General features: G+C 36.5%; 3 protein-coding genes across 8 annotated transcripts in view; 2 read left to right on the top strand and 1 right to left on the bottom strand.

Moving 5' to 3' along the window:
* The window catches only part of LOC137139231 (adenylate cyclase type 6-like), a 35,290-nt gene extending 31,998 nt beyond the window's left edge, over positions 1 to 3,292 (top strand). For both annotated transcript variants that reach the window (XM_067526222.1, XM_067526223.1), the window contains exon 24: positions 480 to 3,292. In XM_067526222.1, the coding sequence (XP_067382323.1) occupies positions 480 to 608 (129 nt within the window). In that variant the 3' untranslated portion in view covers positions 609 to 3,292. The remainder of the gene's footprint in view (positions 1 to 479) is intronic.
* Positions 3,293 to 3,405: 113 nt separating this feature from the next.
* LOC137139235 (sperm microtubule inner protein 11-like) lies at positions 3,406 to 6,463 on the bottom strand. Its single transcript, XM_067526227.1, has 4 exons — positions 6,274 to 6,463; positions 5,033 to 5,209; positions 4,820 to 4,943; positions 3,406 to 4,733 (listed from the first exon to the last, which is right to left on the bottom strand). Exons 1-4 carry the CDS (start codon positions 6,362 to 6,364, stop codon positions 4,685 to 4,687), a joined length of 441 nt encoding a protein of 146 aa, XP_067382328.1. The 5' UTR covers positions 6,365 to 6,463; the 3' UTR covers positions 3,406 to 4,684.
* Positions 6,464 to 9,892: 3,429 nt separating this feature from the next.
* On the top strand, positions 9,893 to 20,013 carry LOC137139297 (glucose-6-phosphate 1-dehydrogenase). Of its 5 annotated transcripts, none has more exons than XM_067526343.1 (14): positions 9,901 to 10,051; positions 11,614 to 11,694; positions 11,955 to 12,076; positions 13,360 to 13,397; positions 13,530 to 13,638; positions 14,143 to 14,360; positions 15,441 to 15,599; positions 16,152 to 16,277; positions 16,898 to 16,991; positions 17,395 to 17,581; positions 17,668 to 17,903; positions 18,639 to 18,715; positions 18,904 to 18,996; positions 19,085 to 20,013. In XM_067526343.1, exons 3-14 carry the CDS (start codon positions 11,960 to 11,962, stop codon positions 19,167 to 19,169), a joined length of 1,539 nt encoding a protein of 512 aa, XP_067382444.1. In that variant the 5' UTR covers positions 9,901 to 10,051; positions 11,614 to 11,694; positions 11,955 to 11,959; the 3' UTR covers positions 19,170 to 20,013. The 5 variants fall into 5 exon arrangements, with proteins under 5 accessions (XP_067382443.1, XP_067382444.1, XP_067382446.1 ...); XM_067526344.1 differs by lacking the exon at positions 9,901 to 10,051 and adding an exon at positions 10,553 to 11,355; XM_067526342.1 differs by lacking the exon at positions 11,614 to 11,694 and having other exon boundaries at positions 9,893 to 10,051.
* The last annotated feature ends 387 nt before the right edge of the window (positions 20,014 to 20,400 follow it).

Raw genomic sequence — 20,400 nt, 5'->3', positions numbered from 1 at the left:
TTTGGCTTCGGCATGAATTGTGATGTGTTTGTGTACCTGTCTAAGAGCAAAGAAGGGAAACATTGAGCTAAAAGGTGGTAACAGAGGTTCAGTGGCTTTGTGGAGTTTGTTTCAAATGTTGATTGACAGCTCTAAACTCCAATAGAAAAGGGTTAGCCTTAATCAAAAACTTTAAAAAGTCAACATCTCTGCAGATCTGGTCAAGCTTTTGACATGACCTTTTAACATTACGTTTTGGAGCATATTTAAACTGTTATAAAACACACTTATCCTTTAACTCAACTTACTGGAGCTTTAAATGAAAATGTATGTTAATACTATTTCTGTCAACACTAAAAGGAAAGTTACAACACAGGGCCTGTAGCCTCATATATGTTAAGTCCACCTGTACATTTAAAATCAAGATGGGGCTGGCAAAAAAATATCTTTTAAAAATAAAATATTTTCATCAGCCAATCTGCTGTATTTTCTTTTCACAGGTGACCACAGATCTCCACCAGGTGCTTGCAAGCAAAGGGTACGTGCTGGAGTGTCGTGGGGTTGTCAAGGTCAAAGGTAAAGGCGAAATGACCACCTATTTCCTGAATGATGGACCACCCAACAGTTAGCAGCCATGGCAACAGCAGAAGCTGGGATGATCCCCACTGCAGCACCATTGAGCAAGGACTCACAGTGTGAGCGAATGGCTAAAAACCAGAAACGGCATCACTTGGATCCCAAGCAAGGAGGAAAAACTAACTTTTAGGACTTTATAAAGAAAGTGTTCTTGATGAGAAAAACATGTTCTTGTTTGACAGCCATTTTGGGCCACATACACATTAAAGGACAAGTGTTTTTCTCATGTCTAGCCTCTCTCTCAGGCTTCTTGAAAGATGCAAAGTCTGTTTATTTAAAACGCCTTTTAGCCTGTGTCAAAAGAAGAATTATGCTGTACATATGGCTACTTTTTATTATTTTACTTTGTGTTTTTTGTTTGTTTGTTTTTCCTGGTAATTTTGATTTCATGGGAGTTATGAACAGGTACTCATATTTTGTTTCTAGGTTAATTATTTATTTCAGTCTTGATGTACTGTGCAAAAGGTCCTTTATGAAAAAGTGTGAACAAATACGAACACAAATATCCAGTTTATTACACATTTATAAGGGTGTATATACATGCATATTTGTGTCTGTATTAATATATGTATAAACTGAGGAGGAATATATTGACCAAAGACTAAAGTATTTAATAAAACACTGCAAGAAAAGTTTGATATGTTCTTGCTAAAGTTAGCAATGATCACCACCACTTTTTTTTTTTTTTTTTTTTTTTAGGCAGAAGGCCTGAATCTATTGTCTTTTTGCCCATTCGCTGGCAGTCCAGGCTGCTATATTATTTTCATAAAATATGTACAATTAATTTATTGTTTCTGTCATTCAGGAGGCAAAGAGCTGATAACAATAAATTTTAATTATAATATTGCCATCAATTTCTAAACATATATACTAAAGAGGACAAAGGATGTTAATGAAGGTCATATCTAAAATCTTTATTTTTTATCTGCATTGTGAGGAGTAGAAGTAGCTCCAGCAAGGATTAGGATCCTCTTCATTCTCATTTGATGTCAGATTGGTTCCTCAGAGCTTGAGCAGCCAGTGTGCGGCTGGTTTTAGCAGTAACAGTATTTTGTCATCGACTGCTCCTTCCCTTTCAAAACTATTTTTGGGTGCAAATGGAAATTAAAACATTTAAATCTTTAAGTTGTTCCAGAGTCATCAGGGGAAACCTCAGATTTCAAAACAGCAGTACCACTTGGCCTGCTTCTTCTATGAAGAAGAACTAGATGAAGGAGAGATGTACCGTATATTGATTTTTGACTGAATACTGTGCTTTTTAATCCTGAAGGGGCATAACTGTTTTCACTGTGAGGTTTTTATGATACAACAAAACTGCTTTCTTGCCAAACATTATCGCTTTGAAGCATGTCTGATTGTGGCATCTTGTTTTCATTTGTTTGTTTTAACGTAGGGTATTTTATATCACTTCTGTATTCATCATTTGTATATTCTTAATGTTGTTATTATTACAAAGATTCTAATGAATTATATTATGCTTATTATGATGATTCCGTTCCAATGATAAGGATCAAAGACCAGCACGCTTTGTTGTAAAGTGCCAGTTGTAAAGCTCAAGCTCACTGGTACCAACTGATCAACTGCAGCCAATGAATTCTGCTGTCCAATCCTAATGTAAGATACAGTCACCTGGCAATAGGTCTGATCATGTACAGTAAGTAATAACCATTAGCTGCCTTTGCAGCTGAACCTGGGTGATGTATGCTAACAAAAGTATAGCATAAAACAATATACAAATGATTCACTGTGCTTTTTTTAATTTATGCCACTACTGCAGTATTGTAAATCTCAGTCGGACTTTAAAGTGACCTCTCCCTTCCACGCGTTAAACATTTAAATAGAAAGAAATGGCATCCTTGTTAAAACACTATGTAAAGATGACAGTAATTAGTAGGCCTACACATGTATTTCTTGTATTATCTCCCACTCAGTGTTAAGCGAAAACTCACAATACTAATAGCTGAGTTTGATTGCCTTAAGTTAATATACAACAAATCTCAGAATAACACTAAACTGGGACTGTGCCTGCTTGCCCTGTCTGAAGAAAGGGATAAGGGCTTGTCGAGAATCATTTCCAGTACACTCATTATTGCAGTGATCTTGATTTCTCCAGGTTCAACTGGAAGAATCAGCCCTGATTTAGCTCTTCCACCACATTTATAATGGCATCCAACAGTTGATCATGTTTGTATCAAAGCCAGCTCAAGCAGCCTTGTGCTATTGGTTCCTCCTGTGTAATGATAATGTGGACTCAGGCGTGGTGAGAGCACCTGAACAGCAATGTGAGGGAGATCACCAACTATAACGTGAACTGTGACCACGAAGAATGATTCATTTAAGCAAAGAGTTTATAGAATGGACATGAGTTCATAAAAATGTGGATTGTATGTATTCTATTTCTATTGGTTGTCCATAGACTTGTGTTGATTGTTAGCCTACGGGATGTTTTGGGGGGAACGGCAGAGGGGAGGAAGGTTGTCCCCATACTACTGAAACAGTGTTTTGCTCAGGCCTGATGAATTCTTCGATATTTGTTTTTGTTTTATTTGTATTTTCCCTTGGTTGGATGAGTTAAAGGGGTGTGTTTCACAATGTTGAAGGACAAGAAGAGTTGAGGACTATGACAAAGAGAAAAATAACATTTCCCCTTGAAGAAAAAATAAAAAAATTAAATCAATGGCTGTTTTGTGTCTTCATATATTTATTAATGTTGTTAAACATACTGATATAGATTACCTCTAGCATATAAAAATGGTGCCTCTCATAATGCAAATGACAAACACTATGTAACACTATGTAATTTGCAGAAATAGAAAGTAGTTTAATGTATAAATTTGTTTTAACTTTTTCGAAAAAAGATTTATGAGCTGACTGGTGTACTGAAATAATTACCTACTCTGAACTAAAATCAAACTTTATTAGCACCAATATCACATGTATAAAAAGGAAATGCTTTATTTTTCGCTACTCCCCATTTGATCTGTGAAATGCACAGACAGTCAACTCAAAGATTTTGAGTTGCCTGTATTGCTGCACATCATCTGTATAGGTAATCGTGTTGTTTTTGTATAATGAGTGTGTTGTTAGTAATTTTACATTGATGGTAATTCTCTGATCCATTACAGAACTTCTGCTATAATGAGTATCCAGCACCAATACTTTAACATATTTTCATGATGCTAAACAGTACAATTTCCTTGATCAGCCTAGAGTTTCTGAATAGATTAACCAACAATTGTAAAAGATGGTATGATGATTTATCTTGTGATGTATTGTCACAAGATGTCAGATTCACTTGTGTACAAATGCATTCTTTTGTTTTTAAGGGTTTTGGTAATTTGTTTAAACTTTTTATTTTTCTCATAATAAGCCATCTGTAAATTTTTGTACCCATCACAATTCAGAGTATTCACACTTCCTGATTTTCAAAACGTTCATTTGTAAACAGTTACTACAGCTCAATTAATCACCTCAAAGTAAAAATGTCTTTTTTGAACAAAAGACTCTGATTAGCCACAACATTAATCACCTAGTAGTTTTAATGTAAATATATGTGTTTTATTTTTAAAAAATTAAATAGATGTTAATGAATCATTATGGATGGGGCACATTACAACACACAAAAAACAGTAATCCTTGACTTATTTTTTATTAAATAAGGTTTTGCCACAATTACCATATTCAGCAGTAAACAAGCAAAATATAGATAATGTGCTTAGGACGTTTACTTTAGGGAAAGATTTAAAGTGGTACTTAAGAGGAGAATGTAGGCTAATACTTGCACTTTTGCTTGAGTAATTAATTTACATCTACTACGTCTGCACACAGTTATATTTTGCTGTGTGTAGGGCTGTAAAGTGGCAGACTGCTCAGAGTGGCCATGCTGACCCTAGTCCTCCATGACATTATTAAGACCAGTGCTAATGTTGTGGCTGATCGAAGTAGATTCATCATTAATCATTGAGAGTCAACAAAATAAATCATGAAAACAATTCTCAAAACGTGGATTTGTTCAGTTTATTTAAAAATCTTTGCATGCATGTAAAGACGATGTAAATGAAAAGGACTATCAGAAAAGGCTGAACTCTCGGTTTGTCTGTGACATTTCTTTAACAAACCTGTAAAAGCAACGAGTGGATTACATTCACATAGGTCAAGATAATTTGTAAAAAAAATCAATAATAGATTGAGAAATTTCACCTACTTTGTCATCTCACTGTTTATTCGGGGGAAACGTTTCACTTGGGTCCATGGTTCAGGATTTTTGGATATCATCCATCCATACTGCTGGCTGTCCGTTAGAGGCATTAGGTAAAGCTGGTTAGGGGCTGAAGATAACAATTTCACTTTATGTAGGCTACTTAACTTTAACAGAAATACAGCTTGAATTATGTCCCATTCCTCTATGCTTACTCACATCTGGGTGTTTCTACCCGTTTTACCATCTCTTTATATTGCTCATGGCTGCCATGGTGTATATCCGTGCTGTAGGGAAGTGGCTGGTCGGTAATGCTGCATATGTCTGTACACCTCAGGGGACCCTGTTGGTCTTGAACCAATGTAGGCAGCCCTGCTCTGACGTTAATAGGAACCTCTGCATAAACACAGTATATGTTAAATCAACAGCATATAAATTCATATTAATTAATTAATTAATTAAAGCGCATATCAAGTAGTGTAGTGTAACTCTTTAGTACTGTTGTGCACTGTGTTTATTCGCTGCATAGTGAAAAAAAAAATTGTTTAGGTACATCAAGTGTTTATCTCTGGAAATCAAAACATGACCTCAACAAAAAAATCGAAATATTCAGTATGTTGACTATTATATCATCCAGTCTGTTCCATATCAGCAGGGAGAGAATGAATACAACACTGTGATATTTTAGATTCAGCATTAACCTGACATTTATTGGATCACACAAAGTCACTGTGTACAGAAGAAATTAACAAAATATCTTGATAATGATTTTAATCATGTCAAGATAAGATTTGCTCCAGATATTATGTGTGATAATGTGATTGGAGATTATTTCATCATATATGTTAGGTCACATGTATTTAAATGTATTTAATATTTACATTCATTATATGGGTAACAATTAAAAGTAAATGGGATCTGGGAGTTAAATAAATACTAAAATATAACAAGTTTGAATGGACCTAAATCGAAAGCAATTCTAGACAAAGCCCTGGTGGTTTATTAAATAGAAAAGTTATAATCTTTATGCCAAGCATTCACTAGTAAGTTCAAGCTTGCGGACTGCTGGTCAGCTAGACTCTGATAATATTTAGCCGATTATGCTATTTTATTAACAAATCTGTTCATCAAAAAAAAGGACTACAAAATAGACAGTAGTGGTGCATTAGTAGTTAATAATGCTAACTATTAGTATTCGATATTATGGGTAAAAGGTTTTCTCATTGAAAGCACGTCTGTACCCAGGCCCCCGTCTCTTACGCTAACCAACCCATCTATGTTCTAAAAGTCTTCCAAAACTATAAAGAGCAACTTAATTAGCCTACATTGGCAAACATTAGCCACCTTGCTCTCTAGCTCATGTAACGTGTTAACATTGGTGCTACGTGTAGCTTGCTATTTCTGAAAGTGGAGACTTCGGGGTTTGCAGTGTCGCTAACACTGGCTACAGTTTGTCTTACCCTGGGAATGCGACGCTCCTCTGGGATTCATTAACATTTTATCGCCTATAGGGTTTTGATAACCAAGGTGGGTTAAACCGAAGAAGGCCATGGTGAAGCACAGTTTGTCTTTACCCGATAAACGCGACTGTTGAGACCAAGACACTCACGGAGAGACAGACAGACTGTAACGATAAATACACAACTTTGGGTTTAGACGTAACCATGGCAACAGATTCTCCGCCTACTCGTGGTGTCTCGTGTTGACGCTTTGAAACAACGGTGATCTGAAAACTAAGCTACAAAATTAAAATAACCTGTGTATTTATCTATTTCTAATTTAGAAGATAATTCTAAAACACCCCAAACAGACCCCACACACCTGAATTCTAAGAGTTAGCATCCACAAATATATTTTTTAATGAAAGAAGAACCGAAAAATATAGGGTAATATTATATAAACAGAGATACAATGTCTGTTTTGATGAAACCACCCTATCGGTGCATTTAAAGCAAATATTAATGTACACCGTCTCTGTCAAATAAACCGTCAATCAAACGAACCGTATGGGAATCCAGATGTATTTATCATAAAAGAATCGAAAACACAACGGACTGCGAAACCATTCGTTTATCAGGCCAGTTTCATATTCGTAAGTAGGCCTACAGATTTTATAGTCTATGTAAATCACACTCAGCTATTTCTTATTGTTTTCAAAAATAATAATGGTGGGAATCTGATCATTAATGTGTACTAACGATTTGGTTATGTTTCACCCTTTTTAGTAAAGGTTGTCATTTCTCTTATCTGGGTTGGCTTTTTATTGTGTTGTCACGTCACAATTGTTCACTTGGCTTTTACCTGATTTTTACCTAACTTTAGGTTAAGCCTCATTTTCTGAGACCTCCTCGAGACCCCAGGTGCAAATGGCAAACATTTTGTGTCACACCAAATGACAGGTTTGTCAGTGATCACATCCATTCCAGATGTGCACAGCACATACACAATACCCAGAGTGAGTGTACCATTAAATATTTCGGCAGAGTTTCAATAAGCACTTATGATTCTTGAAAAAATGTAAAATTGTCAAATATGACACTTCAGTTGGGTTCTGACAGTTGCTTGGAACAAAAGCTCTGGGATGTTCCAGCTTCCCTACAACCAGTGTGATTATAGTCTCCAATTGTGAGGCCTGGTCTGCTGAAACTGCTCCAGCTGCCCTGGTCACAGAGGTCCTACTCGTGGATGATGCCAATAAAGATGGTGAGAATGCAAATGCAACATGCAATGTCAAGGCCATAAGTGTATAGACTATATATAAAGCACCCTTAAAAAGATGTAGTATGTGAATTACAAATACATATATACAAATACTTGTATGTCAGTGGTGGAGGAAATGCTCACATACTTTACTTAAATAAAAATACCAGCATCCTATTACTTAGTAAATATCTTTAGCAAAATGTAGCCCACTTGAAAGCATTCAAAGAATAAAAATGGTTCCTGTCAGTGGTATTTGTAGGTTTAATTATGTATTTCAAAAAATTGTTATACTAATGCCAACACGTTAACATTTAGGCATCATATTTTTTCAAGTAGGTAATTGTATTTGAGTAGCTTACATTCCATGATTGATGTTAATTTGTGAAAAACATAATTTCATGAATGCTAACATTGTAATCAGTAATATTTTTAATCACTAAAGTTCTTGTAATCAATGTTTTTATTTTAACAACAGATCACATGATTTGTATGTGAAATGTGTTATGGTTACAATCCCTACACCACGACAATGCAGTTTGTATCACGTCACTGGTGCTTTAAATTGTCTTTCCGCTAATCTTTTTTCAGACCACAACATTATTGTTCTATTTCACTTTTACAGCTTTAATTGTGTGTTTACAGCTGTTGTGAATGAAAAAGAGATAGACTAATTGGACTTAATTTTTCAATGTTTGCCAATCTGTTCAGCTAGAGGTGATGGATATCAGTTACTTGTGTAGTTTAGTCTTTAAACAAATTGTACAAAGTGAAATTTTGATCTGATGATCTGAACAATTCATCAACACTTCGGGGCTAACAAGTGAACTTTTGTTTGACTTTAAGGCGTCACAAGCTAAAAAGGTTGGGAACCACTTTGTTATATCATAGAGGATGAATGTTTTGATTGGCAATTAATTATTTTTACCAATCTTGAAAATTCTATTCTTCTGTACTTCTGGTATTTTGAGCTTGTAGCAGGAGGTACACCTCAGTTTTTGCAAGAAGTCGTATTTACATGAAACCCCTGGAAGAGCTCAGGTGTCTATTGAATGCAGTCATTTAAAGTGAAAAGCAACAACAACAGCAGCAGCTAAACAAGTGTGGCTCTTCACACAATTATGACTTGTATTTCTTCATCAGCTTAAATTCTGCAGCAACTCCTGTTACAACGCTGTTCCTGGTTTCGTTGTTCCTAGCTTCAACTTCCTTTTTTGACTCTTTAGCTCTTTTGAATCTCTAGCCATTGTATTATCTTCATTTGCTCGGTTGGGGGCATATTAAAAATCACTTGATCTGATTTGCTCAACTGTGGGGGCGCCTTTGTAAATATATTTACAAAGTAACATTGCAAGCAAGTCTTTATATTGTAAATCATAGAATTGTGGAGAAAAGATCAGTTTCAAGATAGGGAAAAGTTAGGTTTAGGTAAAGGTTAAGTTAAGGTTTCTGGATACGAAAATGGATTGTATTCTATGTATTGCATGGAATAATTACTGAATGAGCTTTCGAAGCACAGATGCATTGGAATGTACTGTTAAACATCCACAAAAAGGAGATGCAAAACACTGCGAATAGACTCAAAAGGAGTTGCAAAATGGTTGAAGACAAACTGACTAGAAAGATAAAAGTGACCACAAAGCTAAACAAAATAACTTAAAAGAAATGACAAAATGACAGAAAGAGAGAGCGAGAGAGAGAGAGAGAGAGTACCAAATCCCAAAGTACCAAGAGAAAGAAAGAAAAAATATAAAACAAAATTATATCAAAACAAATTTGACTCACAAAAACACTAGAGACACAATTTCTAAATAGAGATCAAACAAAAGATACAAAATGGCATCAAAGACAAAACAAGCAGAGGTCAACCACATGCACAATAATTCATTCTGTATTATAGTCATTTTGAGTGTCTTTTAGCTTTAGTCCTCTAGGCATATCTCTAAGAAACTACACTCCGTGGCCACTTCGAATGTTAGGTACATTTGTAAAATCTAATATTTTGGTCCCATAATTCATTTTAAAAGGCGTGGCCTAAACAGTAGAACCACCTACAATGTAATGCACTCCAGCACATATTCACCATCTCAATAATATATACATAGTAGAATTATCACGTTTCTAATAGTTTCAACTTAAAAAACATAACAGGTATAAAAATATAAAGGTATATTTCATAGCAGAGCTGCTGCATTGGATTGCATTAGATTGTGTACCGATTGTGTACCATGTTCTTATGAGGGTTTGGCATGGGCGGGCAAATCCCGCGACAATGAGGCCGCGCCCACCTCCATAGTCTATGACGTCACTGGATTCCACAGCGATGGGGACTCGAGCCAGCCTTGGTGAGTTTCTCCTAAACCAATAATATCTCTCATTTCTGCTTTGTCACTTCAATAAGGAAGTAGGCAGGTCTCAAAAGCTCTCCGTACCAGCCCCGACCTGTGTCGCTGTGCCTGAGTGAGTTGGAAAGTGTTAATCCTGTTCTCAGGTTTAGTCAAGGTTTTGCTGCTGGGTTCTCATCTCTTTAACGGACCTGTAAGTAGCAGTAGTCTTCGCTTTACTCATTGTTAACCGTTTTCTGTGCACGATGTAGCTAACGCTAGCTAACCAGACAGTAAGCAACCAGGAGTGATTGCAAACTTTTGCGGTTTGTATTTGTTACATGATAAGTTATGTTGTCATAACCGTATGTGAGGCTCAGGGCTCAGCTGTCCAGCGATACAGCCAGTGATTAATATGCGTGAGCGCTTAGTTTTATAGGACCTTAATCTTACCTTCTTAATGTAAGCAATGTTGGCTAACTATCTGCGGAAACAACCGTTCATGGCCATCGTAATGTCAGCAAGTGTTATCTCTATAACGTTATGTTAACAGAAGCGCATCCAGCTTTGTTACGGTATTAACAGGAAGGGTTTAGCTCTCCAAACTCGGGATTTGGTGGAAGATTTGACCAAGGTTAATATCATTAGTTTGTTGTGTCTGTGTGTATTTGTGTCAGGTTATTTCTGGAAGCTGTAAATTTTGTGACATACTTCTACGTGCAGTATGTTTTTATTTTTTTTAAATTATATGATTGTATGAAATGAATACATTACCTTCAGTTAAATTGTTAAAAACAGGATTTGCTTACTAATTGATAAAGCAAATTATTGCGAGTTGCAGCGTTATATTTGTATAGAAGCTTCATAACAATGTATGACGTCTGTCACTTGTCATAGAGTTCTTCCAAGATGGGATGCTGAGATTGTTTTTCTGTGCAGCTCAGTTAACAAGGAACATAAAGAAGACGGTTACTGGAAAAGTGCATGCACTTCCTGAATTGTCCCAATTGAAATTACTGAAGGAAATTCTAAGCTTGTCCTTTCTCTCAAATGTTCAAATCCTTTTCTTTGAATGGTGTATATACTTAAAGAGGAAGTGAAGGAAACATGCAGGTTGTAACTTAATTTTCTTAGTTCATTTACCAATCATATACACTGCTCATCAATATTAATATTAATATTCTAGTTAGCCTTTATATCTACTTGAAAGTATTCCACGTACCACGTTAAATATTTTTTCACATAGTTTAGAAAGGGACACGCTTGTGTATACTGTATACAACACCCAGAAGACAGTGAGTATAAGGCATGAAAGTCCATTTATAGTTTGAAAAAACACATTTAAGGGACTCTGAGGGCATGAAGACAACTTCTTGACTAGGATAAATGCTGAGCTTATGGGCTTGAACTCCAGTTACTGTGTCTAGTAAATGCCAGGCACTGCTTATCGCTAGCCTTACAAAAGCATCATCATGGCAGCATGCAGTCTTGACAGCAACTAAAGTCAGCATTAAAACAGTACGTATTTTTATCTAATACAATATTATGTTGACATATAAATGCAAACTATGTTTACTACTGTAAGATGGATTATTAAACTTATGCAACCCTCAGTCGGCAGCTTGTGAAAACAAATAGAACAGGCTCCTCTTGGTGCCTTTGGTATAGGTTCTTTCTTTAAGCCCTACTGCCAGCTCAGAGTAAAAACTTGACTAAATTTATATTACAGCACTTGCATATTTTCTTCCTGCATCTTTTTTCTTTATCTCCTCATAGTCACTAAGTCACTTGACCACACATCAGGCAGAAGAGGAGCATCACAGGCACTCCTGCTTGAAAAGCATACACCCGCCTCAGGTGTAATTGCTTTATATTAATAGAATCTGTATTTGCCATTATCCTCCTCCCGATTTGGTTTGTTTTTGACGTGTGTGGTGTGTGTGTCATTTAAACCACGGACCCAAAGACATGACAACACTTCTCTTTTAGCTGTTATGTTTAGAATCTATCTGCTGTGCAAGTTTGGTAATGGTGTTTAATTGGATTTTTAGTGGTTCTTAATAACTTTTCTCTTATATTTTTTTAGCTGTTAACTGGATTTTGTGCTTTATTTTTAGAGAAAATGAGCAACATTCCCCTTTCTCGCTCCGAGGTGTTTGGGGAGCTGAGGAAGGAGCTGCATGAAGATGAAGAGTTCCATCAGTCAGACGTTCACTTTTTCATCATCATGGGAGCATCGGTGAGTGAAAATGGGAATTGATGAGGTAATGCATGTCTGCCAAAGTAAATACAGGGCTAATGGTCTGGAGTAATAAGTTGAAACCCAAAGTTCCTTTTCTTTGTGCTCCTTTTTTTTTGCACATTAAAATTGACTTGGGCAAAGAATTTAGGACAGAGATTCAAAGCAAAGTGTTGAAATCTTTAAAAACACTGCAACAATTGCACATTTGATTAGGGAAATGTTGAAAGTGATTTCACTAAGCTTCTGCAAATTAACACTGCTGAGTCCTTCAAGCTTTCAGAAGCCTGAACATTATCTCAGGGTTCCCCTTTACTTATCAGTACAATGTCATTATGCATACTGCTACAGTCGTGGGACAAGGTATCCTTAAAAGATTTTAAAACTAGTCTTATTGTCATACAGTATGAACAGACCCATGAATCTCAAGCATAAAACAGTACGTTCTTTAGTTGTAATACTCTGTGTTAAATTATCATAGTGCTAAAAGAAATAATTTGACCATGCCAAGAATAATTAAAATGCCTTGTTCACTATTTTCTCACTGTTCAGTTGCTCTGAACCAAGTCTCTAATCTGTCCTACAGCTATGAAAATTGGTATTCTCTAAATTTAAATATATTTTTTCTCGCAGTTAGCTCCTGATGGTGTGGCACCACCATCAGGTGATTTTTTTGTTTTCTTTTTTTTTTTTTTTCTTTTCTGCCATGTCATGGACTGTCAGCATTTTTCTTTGACTGTGATACATGGGCAGGTCTGGGGAAGGGTTGGGCTTGTGGACAGTCTCACTCTGATGGCACTTGTTTTGTTTTAAAGGGATGTGCTGAAAGCTAGTTTCAATAGCCCTTTCAATAAGAGATGTGAGTTCAGCTAGTTTGTAGTTTTTTTTTTTTTTAACGTTCTTACAAGTTCAAACGGCTTGACAGTAGTAAAAGATTGTGACATTGTTTTGGTTAAGCCACTAAAGCAACAGGTTCTTCCTGTTAGCTTTTTTTTTTTTTTTTTTTGAGCAACAGGACAGTATTGTCTTCAGGCAGTTCTGCTGTTAACATGCTTCTACTGGAATTACTAACGATGCACCATCCTCAAATAAGACAAAGCAGCTATCCTACTTGTCACCCCACGATGTGAAATATAGTACTGGGGGGGTCCACTCTGTAAATCCACTTACAGTTTAAATGGGCATCTCTGATGGCATATTTTATTATTATAATTGTGTACATAGGAGTTTTGTTCAAGTTTATTTTTATGCTGAAATTACTGCTTGTGTTTTGGCATGTGCAGGGGGATCTGGCTAAGAAGAAAATCTATCCAACTCTATGGTGAGCATACCTCTGACCCCACTTATATTATTAATATTAAAGACATGGTTAAACTCTATTCTGAATTTGGATCTTTTGAAGTTGGGTGGTGTAACCATATTGTGTGTCTCCTGTTCTTCCTTTCTCTCTCAGGTGGTTGTTCAGAGATGGCCTCCTCCCTGAGGAGACCTATTTTGTGGGCTTTGCTCGCTCTGACTTGACAGTTGATGCCATCCGCACTTCTTGCATGCCATATCTGAAGGTAAAACTACTGTTTGTATATTTTTTGAGAGTTACCTGTAGTTGAATTTACAGCTATATAAATAATGTGAATAAAAAAATTTCTATTGTGATTAAATAAAAAATCTCAATTTTATTAAATAAGCCAATGAATAGATGCACAAATGCATAACAAAAAATTATATATTCACTTAGAATTTCCATTGCAAACCTTTTCAGCTCTAAATTAAAATTGGGGGTCAAATGTAATTTTCTAAATGTCTAATAACTTGTCATTATTTGTCTATAACAACACAAGTGGCTGTTATGGCGCTGCATGTTGTTCAGAGACAGTGTATTAATGAGGTTCTAAGCCAGTTTCTGCTGCCCCCAAGTGGCCAGTAAATCTGTTTCTGTCCATGTTCAAAAAGGTCCATTTGTAATGGTGTAATATAATCAATTTAGACAATCTGTAAATATTTTAAACATTATTAGTATTATCTAGAGTATATTCTAAGTGTGCCTAAATGTTTACCCTCCATTCCAGGTGGCTGATACAGAAGCCGATCGGCTGTCTGCCTTCTTTAGCAGAAACTCTTATATCAGTGGGAAATATGGAGATGGGGGCTCCTTCTTGAAACTCAACACCCATATCCTGTCTCTGCCCAGAGGAGCTGAGGGCAACCGTCTGTTCTACCTTGCCCTGCCACCCACAGTCTACCACGATGTTACAAAGAACATTAAGCACCACTGCATGAGCACAAAGTCAGTACACACCCCTCTTTTGACTAACTATTGTTGTCTCACTCTGTTCATCAGCAGGAGTGTGTTTCGCTTAGTAAGTCTGTAAACAAGGGCTTGTGTGGGACGGAAACCCACTCAAGCACAGGAAGATATGCAAACTCCACTGTAGCTAGTGGATTCAAAGCGGGGAGCTTCTAGTTGTGAGGAAGGAGTGCTAACCACACCCATGTGTGTAAACATGTAAAACTGAATCTTGACAAAGAATTATTGGATTATCATAATCTGGGCACAACATTAAAAGCTGAATATTAAGCTTTTCAGTACTTTCTGTGGACAGTGACATTAGTTGAGAGCATTTCTGTGCTTCAGTTTCTTGTCATTCATTTGCATAAGTATGATACCAATATTTTTGCAGTGAGCTAACATGGGTTTGATTTTTAGCATAACCAATTTATCCAGTGGGTTCTAGCTGTATTAACTTCTCTTGTTCATACTGGACCTGAAAAGATCCTTCTCAAAGAAACTTCAGTGAAAATTTCCAATAATTTCCAATGTACGGTTAACTGTTGTTCCTGGTTGTACTCCTTTCATTGTTTTTAGTTATATGGTGTACTAGATTTTCTTTCTGCGTTATATTGTATTTTAGAAATTCTTCTTTTACAATCCCGTACAGAAAGAGGGTCTAGCAGCAGCAGCACTGGTGCCATGTTTTAGCAGTTTTTTTTAGAATCTACAACAGTACCAGCTATATATTTCAAAGCCTTTTGTGCTTCCAAAAGTTTCACTATGCCAGTGTGAAAGAAACTTTTCCTTGTCTTTGTTTTCCACAGTTTCCTCTATACAGTACATACACTTAATCAATACTCTTCAACAGCAGTATCTGTTGCTTCACTTACTGTTGAATTTCAAGGGATGCAAAAAAGCCTATACTTAGTTTATACACCTATACACAGTGCATCATAATTAAAATAAGCAGAGAACCACTTGAGTCATTGGTAACATTTGAAAAACAAGAGCAAAGTCTTAAGCACAGCGGACTGAAGTTGATGTGTTTTTTTTTTTTTTTTTTTTTTTTTTTTCTCTTCTGTGTGTATTGTGTAGAGGCTGGAATAGGGTGATTGTGGAGAAGCCATTTGGACATGACCTTCAGAGCTCCGAAGAGCTGTCCACTCACCTCTCCTCCCTGTTCACTGAAGAGCAGATCTACCGTATAGATCACTATCTGGGCAAAGAAATGGTGCAGAACCTCATGGTTCTCAGGTAAAGGGCATCTTTACCTTTATTTTGGGGGGGGGGAGGGTTAATCTATTATATGATGCCATGTAAATGTTTTCATAGTAAAATTTTGTAAGTGAAATAATATTTACAGAGGAATAATTGCATAATTTCATTGCATAGACGGCAAAGCGAAAATCAATTATAACTAAAACAGGTCACGCAGCTTGTGTAATAACATTCAATACAAAAAATATACAGTCCAACTGTGATAGCTGAATCTAGTAGTGAGGATATAACAATTACCCAGTGTGATCAGGAGCTAAAATTGACTGAACCACCTGAAATGTGAACAAGTATACACTAGTATAAATTGCAAACTAAAACAATGACCTTCAGTTAAATTTAAAGTAATTTCACATATGCAGCGCATCACTTTCAGCTGTTTTGTTTCTGAAAAGCACAGTGGATATCATGCAGTCTGAGTAGAAACTGGCCTTTAATCAAATATTAAACTGAAGACAAATGTTTATGCGTGTTGTCATAAACTGCTGTCTATCATGTGCTGCTGAACAAATAATGTGATTCTTATTGCAGGTTTGGAAACCGAATCTTTGGACCAATTTGGAACAGGGACAGCGTGGCCTGTGTTGTCCTCACCTTTAAAGAACCATTTGGCACTCAGGGACGTGGGGGCTACTTTGATGATTTTGGCATCATCCGGTAAAAGATTATTTATTTTTTTGCACTGTTATATTAATAGTTCTGAACTCAGGTTTAATGTGAGGTTACATTTAAATTAGTAGAGAACAATTAATAGAAACTTCTCTAATTAAACACTACATTTTTTTTGTTGTTGTAAACAGTATTGTAATCAGTACACTCATCTGTATCTCTTGGATACAGCATTTAAATGTTTTTTATATATATATATATATATATATATATATATATATATATATATATGTATGTATATGTATATGTATATGTATATATATATATATATATATATATATATATATATATATATATATATATATATATATATATATATATATATATATATATATATATATATATATATATATGTATAAACATTTAAATGCTGTATCCAAGAGATACAGATGAGTGTACTGATTACAATACTGTTTACAACAACAAAAAAAATGTAGTGTTTAATTAGAGAAGTTTCTATTAATTGTTCTCTACTAATATATATATATATATATACATACATACATACATACATACATACAACGCATAAGTTATAGTTCATATAATCAAAGTTATCAAATTGTCCTTTCTGTCTTTTGTGTGACCACCTGCTCATTTGTGGTGATCAGAGATGTTATGCAGAACCATTTGCTCCAGATGCTTTGCCTGGTTGCCATGGAGAAACCAGCTTCCACCAGTTCTGATGATGTCAGGGATGAAAAGGTACATTATCATCTGGCAGAGATCAAAAAGACTCAACACCTCCTCCAGCATGCCAGATATGGACACATGTAGCATATTAGGGTTTACTCTATAGTCTCAAATCAGAGTGTTTTCTTTGTTTAAACCTCAGTGCCAGTGAGAACCAAATAATTTTCTTGAAATGCATATACTGCAGACTGGTCTTTTTATTTCTAATTTCCTATGATCCTCAGTTAATACTTAATGTTTTCCTTTTGTCTGTATGACTTTAGTAATGTCCATTGCTCAAGTACAGTTTATATATTTAAAAAAAAAAGAGACGACTGGAGTTGAGGGATGGCTGACTAGCTTTTATAGATGTGTGAATAAACCTAAAAAAAAAAAAAAAAAACACAGTTCTCTTGCCATGTTCTCTCCCTTGTAGGTGAAGGTCCTTAAGTGCATTGCTCCAGTGACCATGTCTGATGTGGTTCTGGGTCAGTATGCCGGGGATCCAGAAGGTGAGGGAGACGCCAAACTGGGTTACCTTGATGATCCCACAGTTCCTAAAGGATCAACTCAGGCCACCTTTGCCACTGCTGTGCTCTATGTGCAAAATGAACGCTGGGATGGTAAAAGCATTTTTACATTTACAAAGTGCTTCATAAACAAATTCTTTCATGTTATTTTTATAATTCATGAAATTTCTCCTCCTCAGGTGTTCCTTTCATCCTTCGCTGTGGAAAAGCTCTAAATGAAAGAAAAGCTGAGGTGCGGCTGCAGTTCACAGATGTCCCAGGAGACATTTTTGGAAATCAGTGTCGCAGGAATGAGCTGGTGGTGCGTGTGCAGCCTAACGAGGCAGTGTACGCCAAGATGATGAGCAAGAAACCCGGTGTTTACTTCAGCCCTGAAGAAACTGAGCTAGACCTCACCTACAAGAGTAGATACAAGGCAGGTTCAACATTCAAACTTGTTTAAACCTTTGAAAGCACATGTTTACCTGTTCAGTGTTTCAGTACTTTTTGCATATCATGCTTTTTCCAAGGTGAAAATCACAACAAGTGTCTAATTCACAAATCGACCACTAAATGTTCTGGTTCCATGACAATTTGTATTTAAACAGTTATCTTCATCCTGAGACCAAAATGAAACCTAACAATTGAGCAACAGTATCTGGCCATTGCGAGCCGTCAAACAAGAAATTCTGGGAAGTTGCCACTGAGCTTAGAGTGTCATCAGCAGGTTACAACAGAGAAATAGAGTCTGGAAGAGTCACAGAAAGGCATAAGTGGACATCCTTTGGCCACATCCCATGCTGATGACTGCTTCATTGTTAGCAGTGCGTCGCAGAACTGGATGATGAATGCCACTTAACTCCAGGCACGTTTAGGGGAGGTGAGAGAGAGACCCAAGGGTTACGTCAGACCATTGCCTCAGCATGATCGTGTGGCTAGATGACCTGTAAGAGTACCTGACCACAACCCCAGGTACAGGCGTCATCATTTTGCATGGGCCTGGGAGCATTTTTGCTGGACGAGGGAACCAGTGGGCCTCAGTGGCTGGAGCCTATCCCAGCTGTTATTGGATGAGAGGCACAGTCCACCTGGACAACTTGCCAGTCTGTCTCAGGGTATCTCAATAAAGCTATTTGTACGTTTGCCTACTAAAATAAAACTCTGTTTTCAGGATGTGAAGCTTCCGGATGCTTACGAGCGTCTCATCTTGGATGTCTTCTGTGGGAGTCAGATGCACTTTGTACGCAGGTCTGTCTTTGTTTTTTTTTTTTATTCAATACATTTTCAAAACTGAACTTGTCTTGTAGGCCAAAGGCACACTAGATGTCACCGTAGTGCAGTTTTCTCCCTCACCCTGAAAAAAACACAAGTGGAAAATCTTACAAATAACAGCTGTTTTCATGTCTTGTGTCACATGTTGAATTGTTTCTCTGCAGTGATGAACTAAGGGAAGCATGGAGGATCTTCACACCTCTCCTTCACTACATAGACAAGGAGAAGCCCAAACCTATTCCTTATAAATATGGAAGGTAGGAAATGTGGTTTGATGGGTTTTTAACTGGACCAAGAATTTAAAGCTGTGCATTGAGTGAGATCATTTCTTTCCTTCTTTCTTAGTCGGGGCCCAACAGAAGCAGATGACCTTGTGAAGAGAGTTGGATTTCGCTATGAAGGCACTTACAAATGGGTCAACCCTCTGTGAATCGATGAGGGAGGACGAGTAGCCGTAGGATGGTAAAAGGAGTGCAGTAGGGTTTTGAGCGACGCATGTTCCTACACTGGAGTGTCCACTATGTGGATTCATCACAGTTGCAAAAACGATAAAGATATTTAAAGGGTATTTTCAGGTATAGTAGTATTTTTATTTTATATTTTGTTTTTCCCCACAGAACATTCACAGGAGCTTTCTACTTTAGTTAAAAGTGGGACCATGTTATTAATAGAAGGAACAAAAAGTCTTAACCAAAATAATTTTGCGAATAAGATAAGTGGACTGGCTTCATGACCTTGGTCTTAATTGATTGTAAATAAGAGTTACGTTAGTATTCAAAATAGACCAGCACCATAATTAGAGTTGAGTTCACCTATAAAACAACCGATTTTTTTCCACCAGCTGTCATACGCTACAATTGTAATATCTTTATGCTTGGCGGCATTTGTTAATCACACTTGGCACAACTGCTTTGCATCTTGCACGCTTTCTTGCCTACTCTGGTTTATAAACGGCAGTGCAGGCAGTTTCTTTTCTAAGCATTTAAACTGGAATAGTCTTAACTGTCCTTGTGGACAAGCAAAGAACTTTCTTGTATTGTTTGATAGCCTCCCTCTGAGCTTTATTCCATTTTTGTTTACATTTGTGGGTTATTTAATTTGCTGATTTATGTTCATTATTTTCCAAATTATCCAGAAAGCAGTGGTGTTTACAACAGGTCATCAGTGAATGTCTTGGTCTTTGTAACAACGTACTGTATACTGCTGCTAACTACATGCACATGTAGCACTTGTTACATTCCCACAACTTGTAATAAACCAGTCTTGCTTCTGTTGATGGCTTTAATTTTTTTGTTGGCTGGTGATATTTACACAGCACTGAAGCTACTCAGTGACATGTTGATGGGTGTACACTTAAGATTTTTAAACACACATTTAAATGAAAATTTAAATGTGTGTCTTAACACAATGTTAAGAGGGTTGAGCAATATATAGATGACAATATGAAATTACTACAGTATCTATATGCTAATAAAAACTGGTAAGAAGCTAGACATGGTAAGAGAAGACACTAGTTGCAAAGGTGGTGGACTGCCAGAAGTTGCTGATATTTTTGGAAGTTGCCCATCTCCATAGAAGATGGTAAGTTAGAGTTGGGCAATCAGGATGCCAAAACATTTGGAAAACCAAGTATTGGAATGCAGCCTTGCATGCATTCGTGT

This window comes from Channa argus, chromosome 13 (genome assembly GCF_033026475.1).
Source record: "Channa argus isolate prfri chromosome 13, Channa argus male v1.0, whole genome shotgun sequence".
In the NCBI taxonomy this organism is placed as follows: Eukaryota; Metazoa; Chordata; class Actinopteri; order Anabantiformes; family Channidae; genus Channa; species Channa argus.
Note: the sequence above shows the minus strand (reverse complement) of the source record. Positions and strands in the feature narration are given on the sequence as shown.

Bases quoted from the DNA above. Each gene is read 5' to 3' on its own strand.
- LOC137139235 (XM_067526227.1), bottom strand. From the start codon at position 6,364: ATGGCCTTCTTCGGTTTAACCCACCTTGGTTATCAAAACCCTATAGGC. The intron at 4,944-5,032 runs GTGAGTAAGCAT...TGTTATCTTCAG, and splicing joins ACGGGTAGAAACACCCAGAT to CCCCTAACCAGCTTTACCTA. The intron at 4,734-4,819 runs GTAGGTGAAATT...TTGCTTTTACAG, and splicing joins ATAAACAGTGAGATGACAAA to GTTTGTTAAAGAAATGTCAC.
- LOC137139297 (XM_067526342.1), top strand. From the start codon at position 11,960: ATGAGCAACATTCCCCTTTCTCGCTCCGAGGTGTTTGGGGAGCTGAGG. The intron at 12,077-13,359 runs GTGAGTGAAAAT...TGGCATGTGCAG, and splicing joins TCATCATCATGGGAGCATCG to GGGGATCTGGCTAAGAAGAA. The intron at 17,582-17,667 runs GTAAAAGCATTT...TCTCCTCCTCAG, and splicing joins GCAAAATGAACGCTGGGATG to GTGTTCCTTTCATCCTTCGC.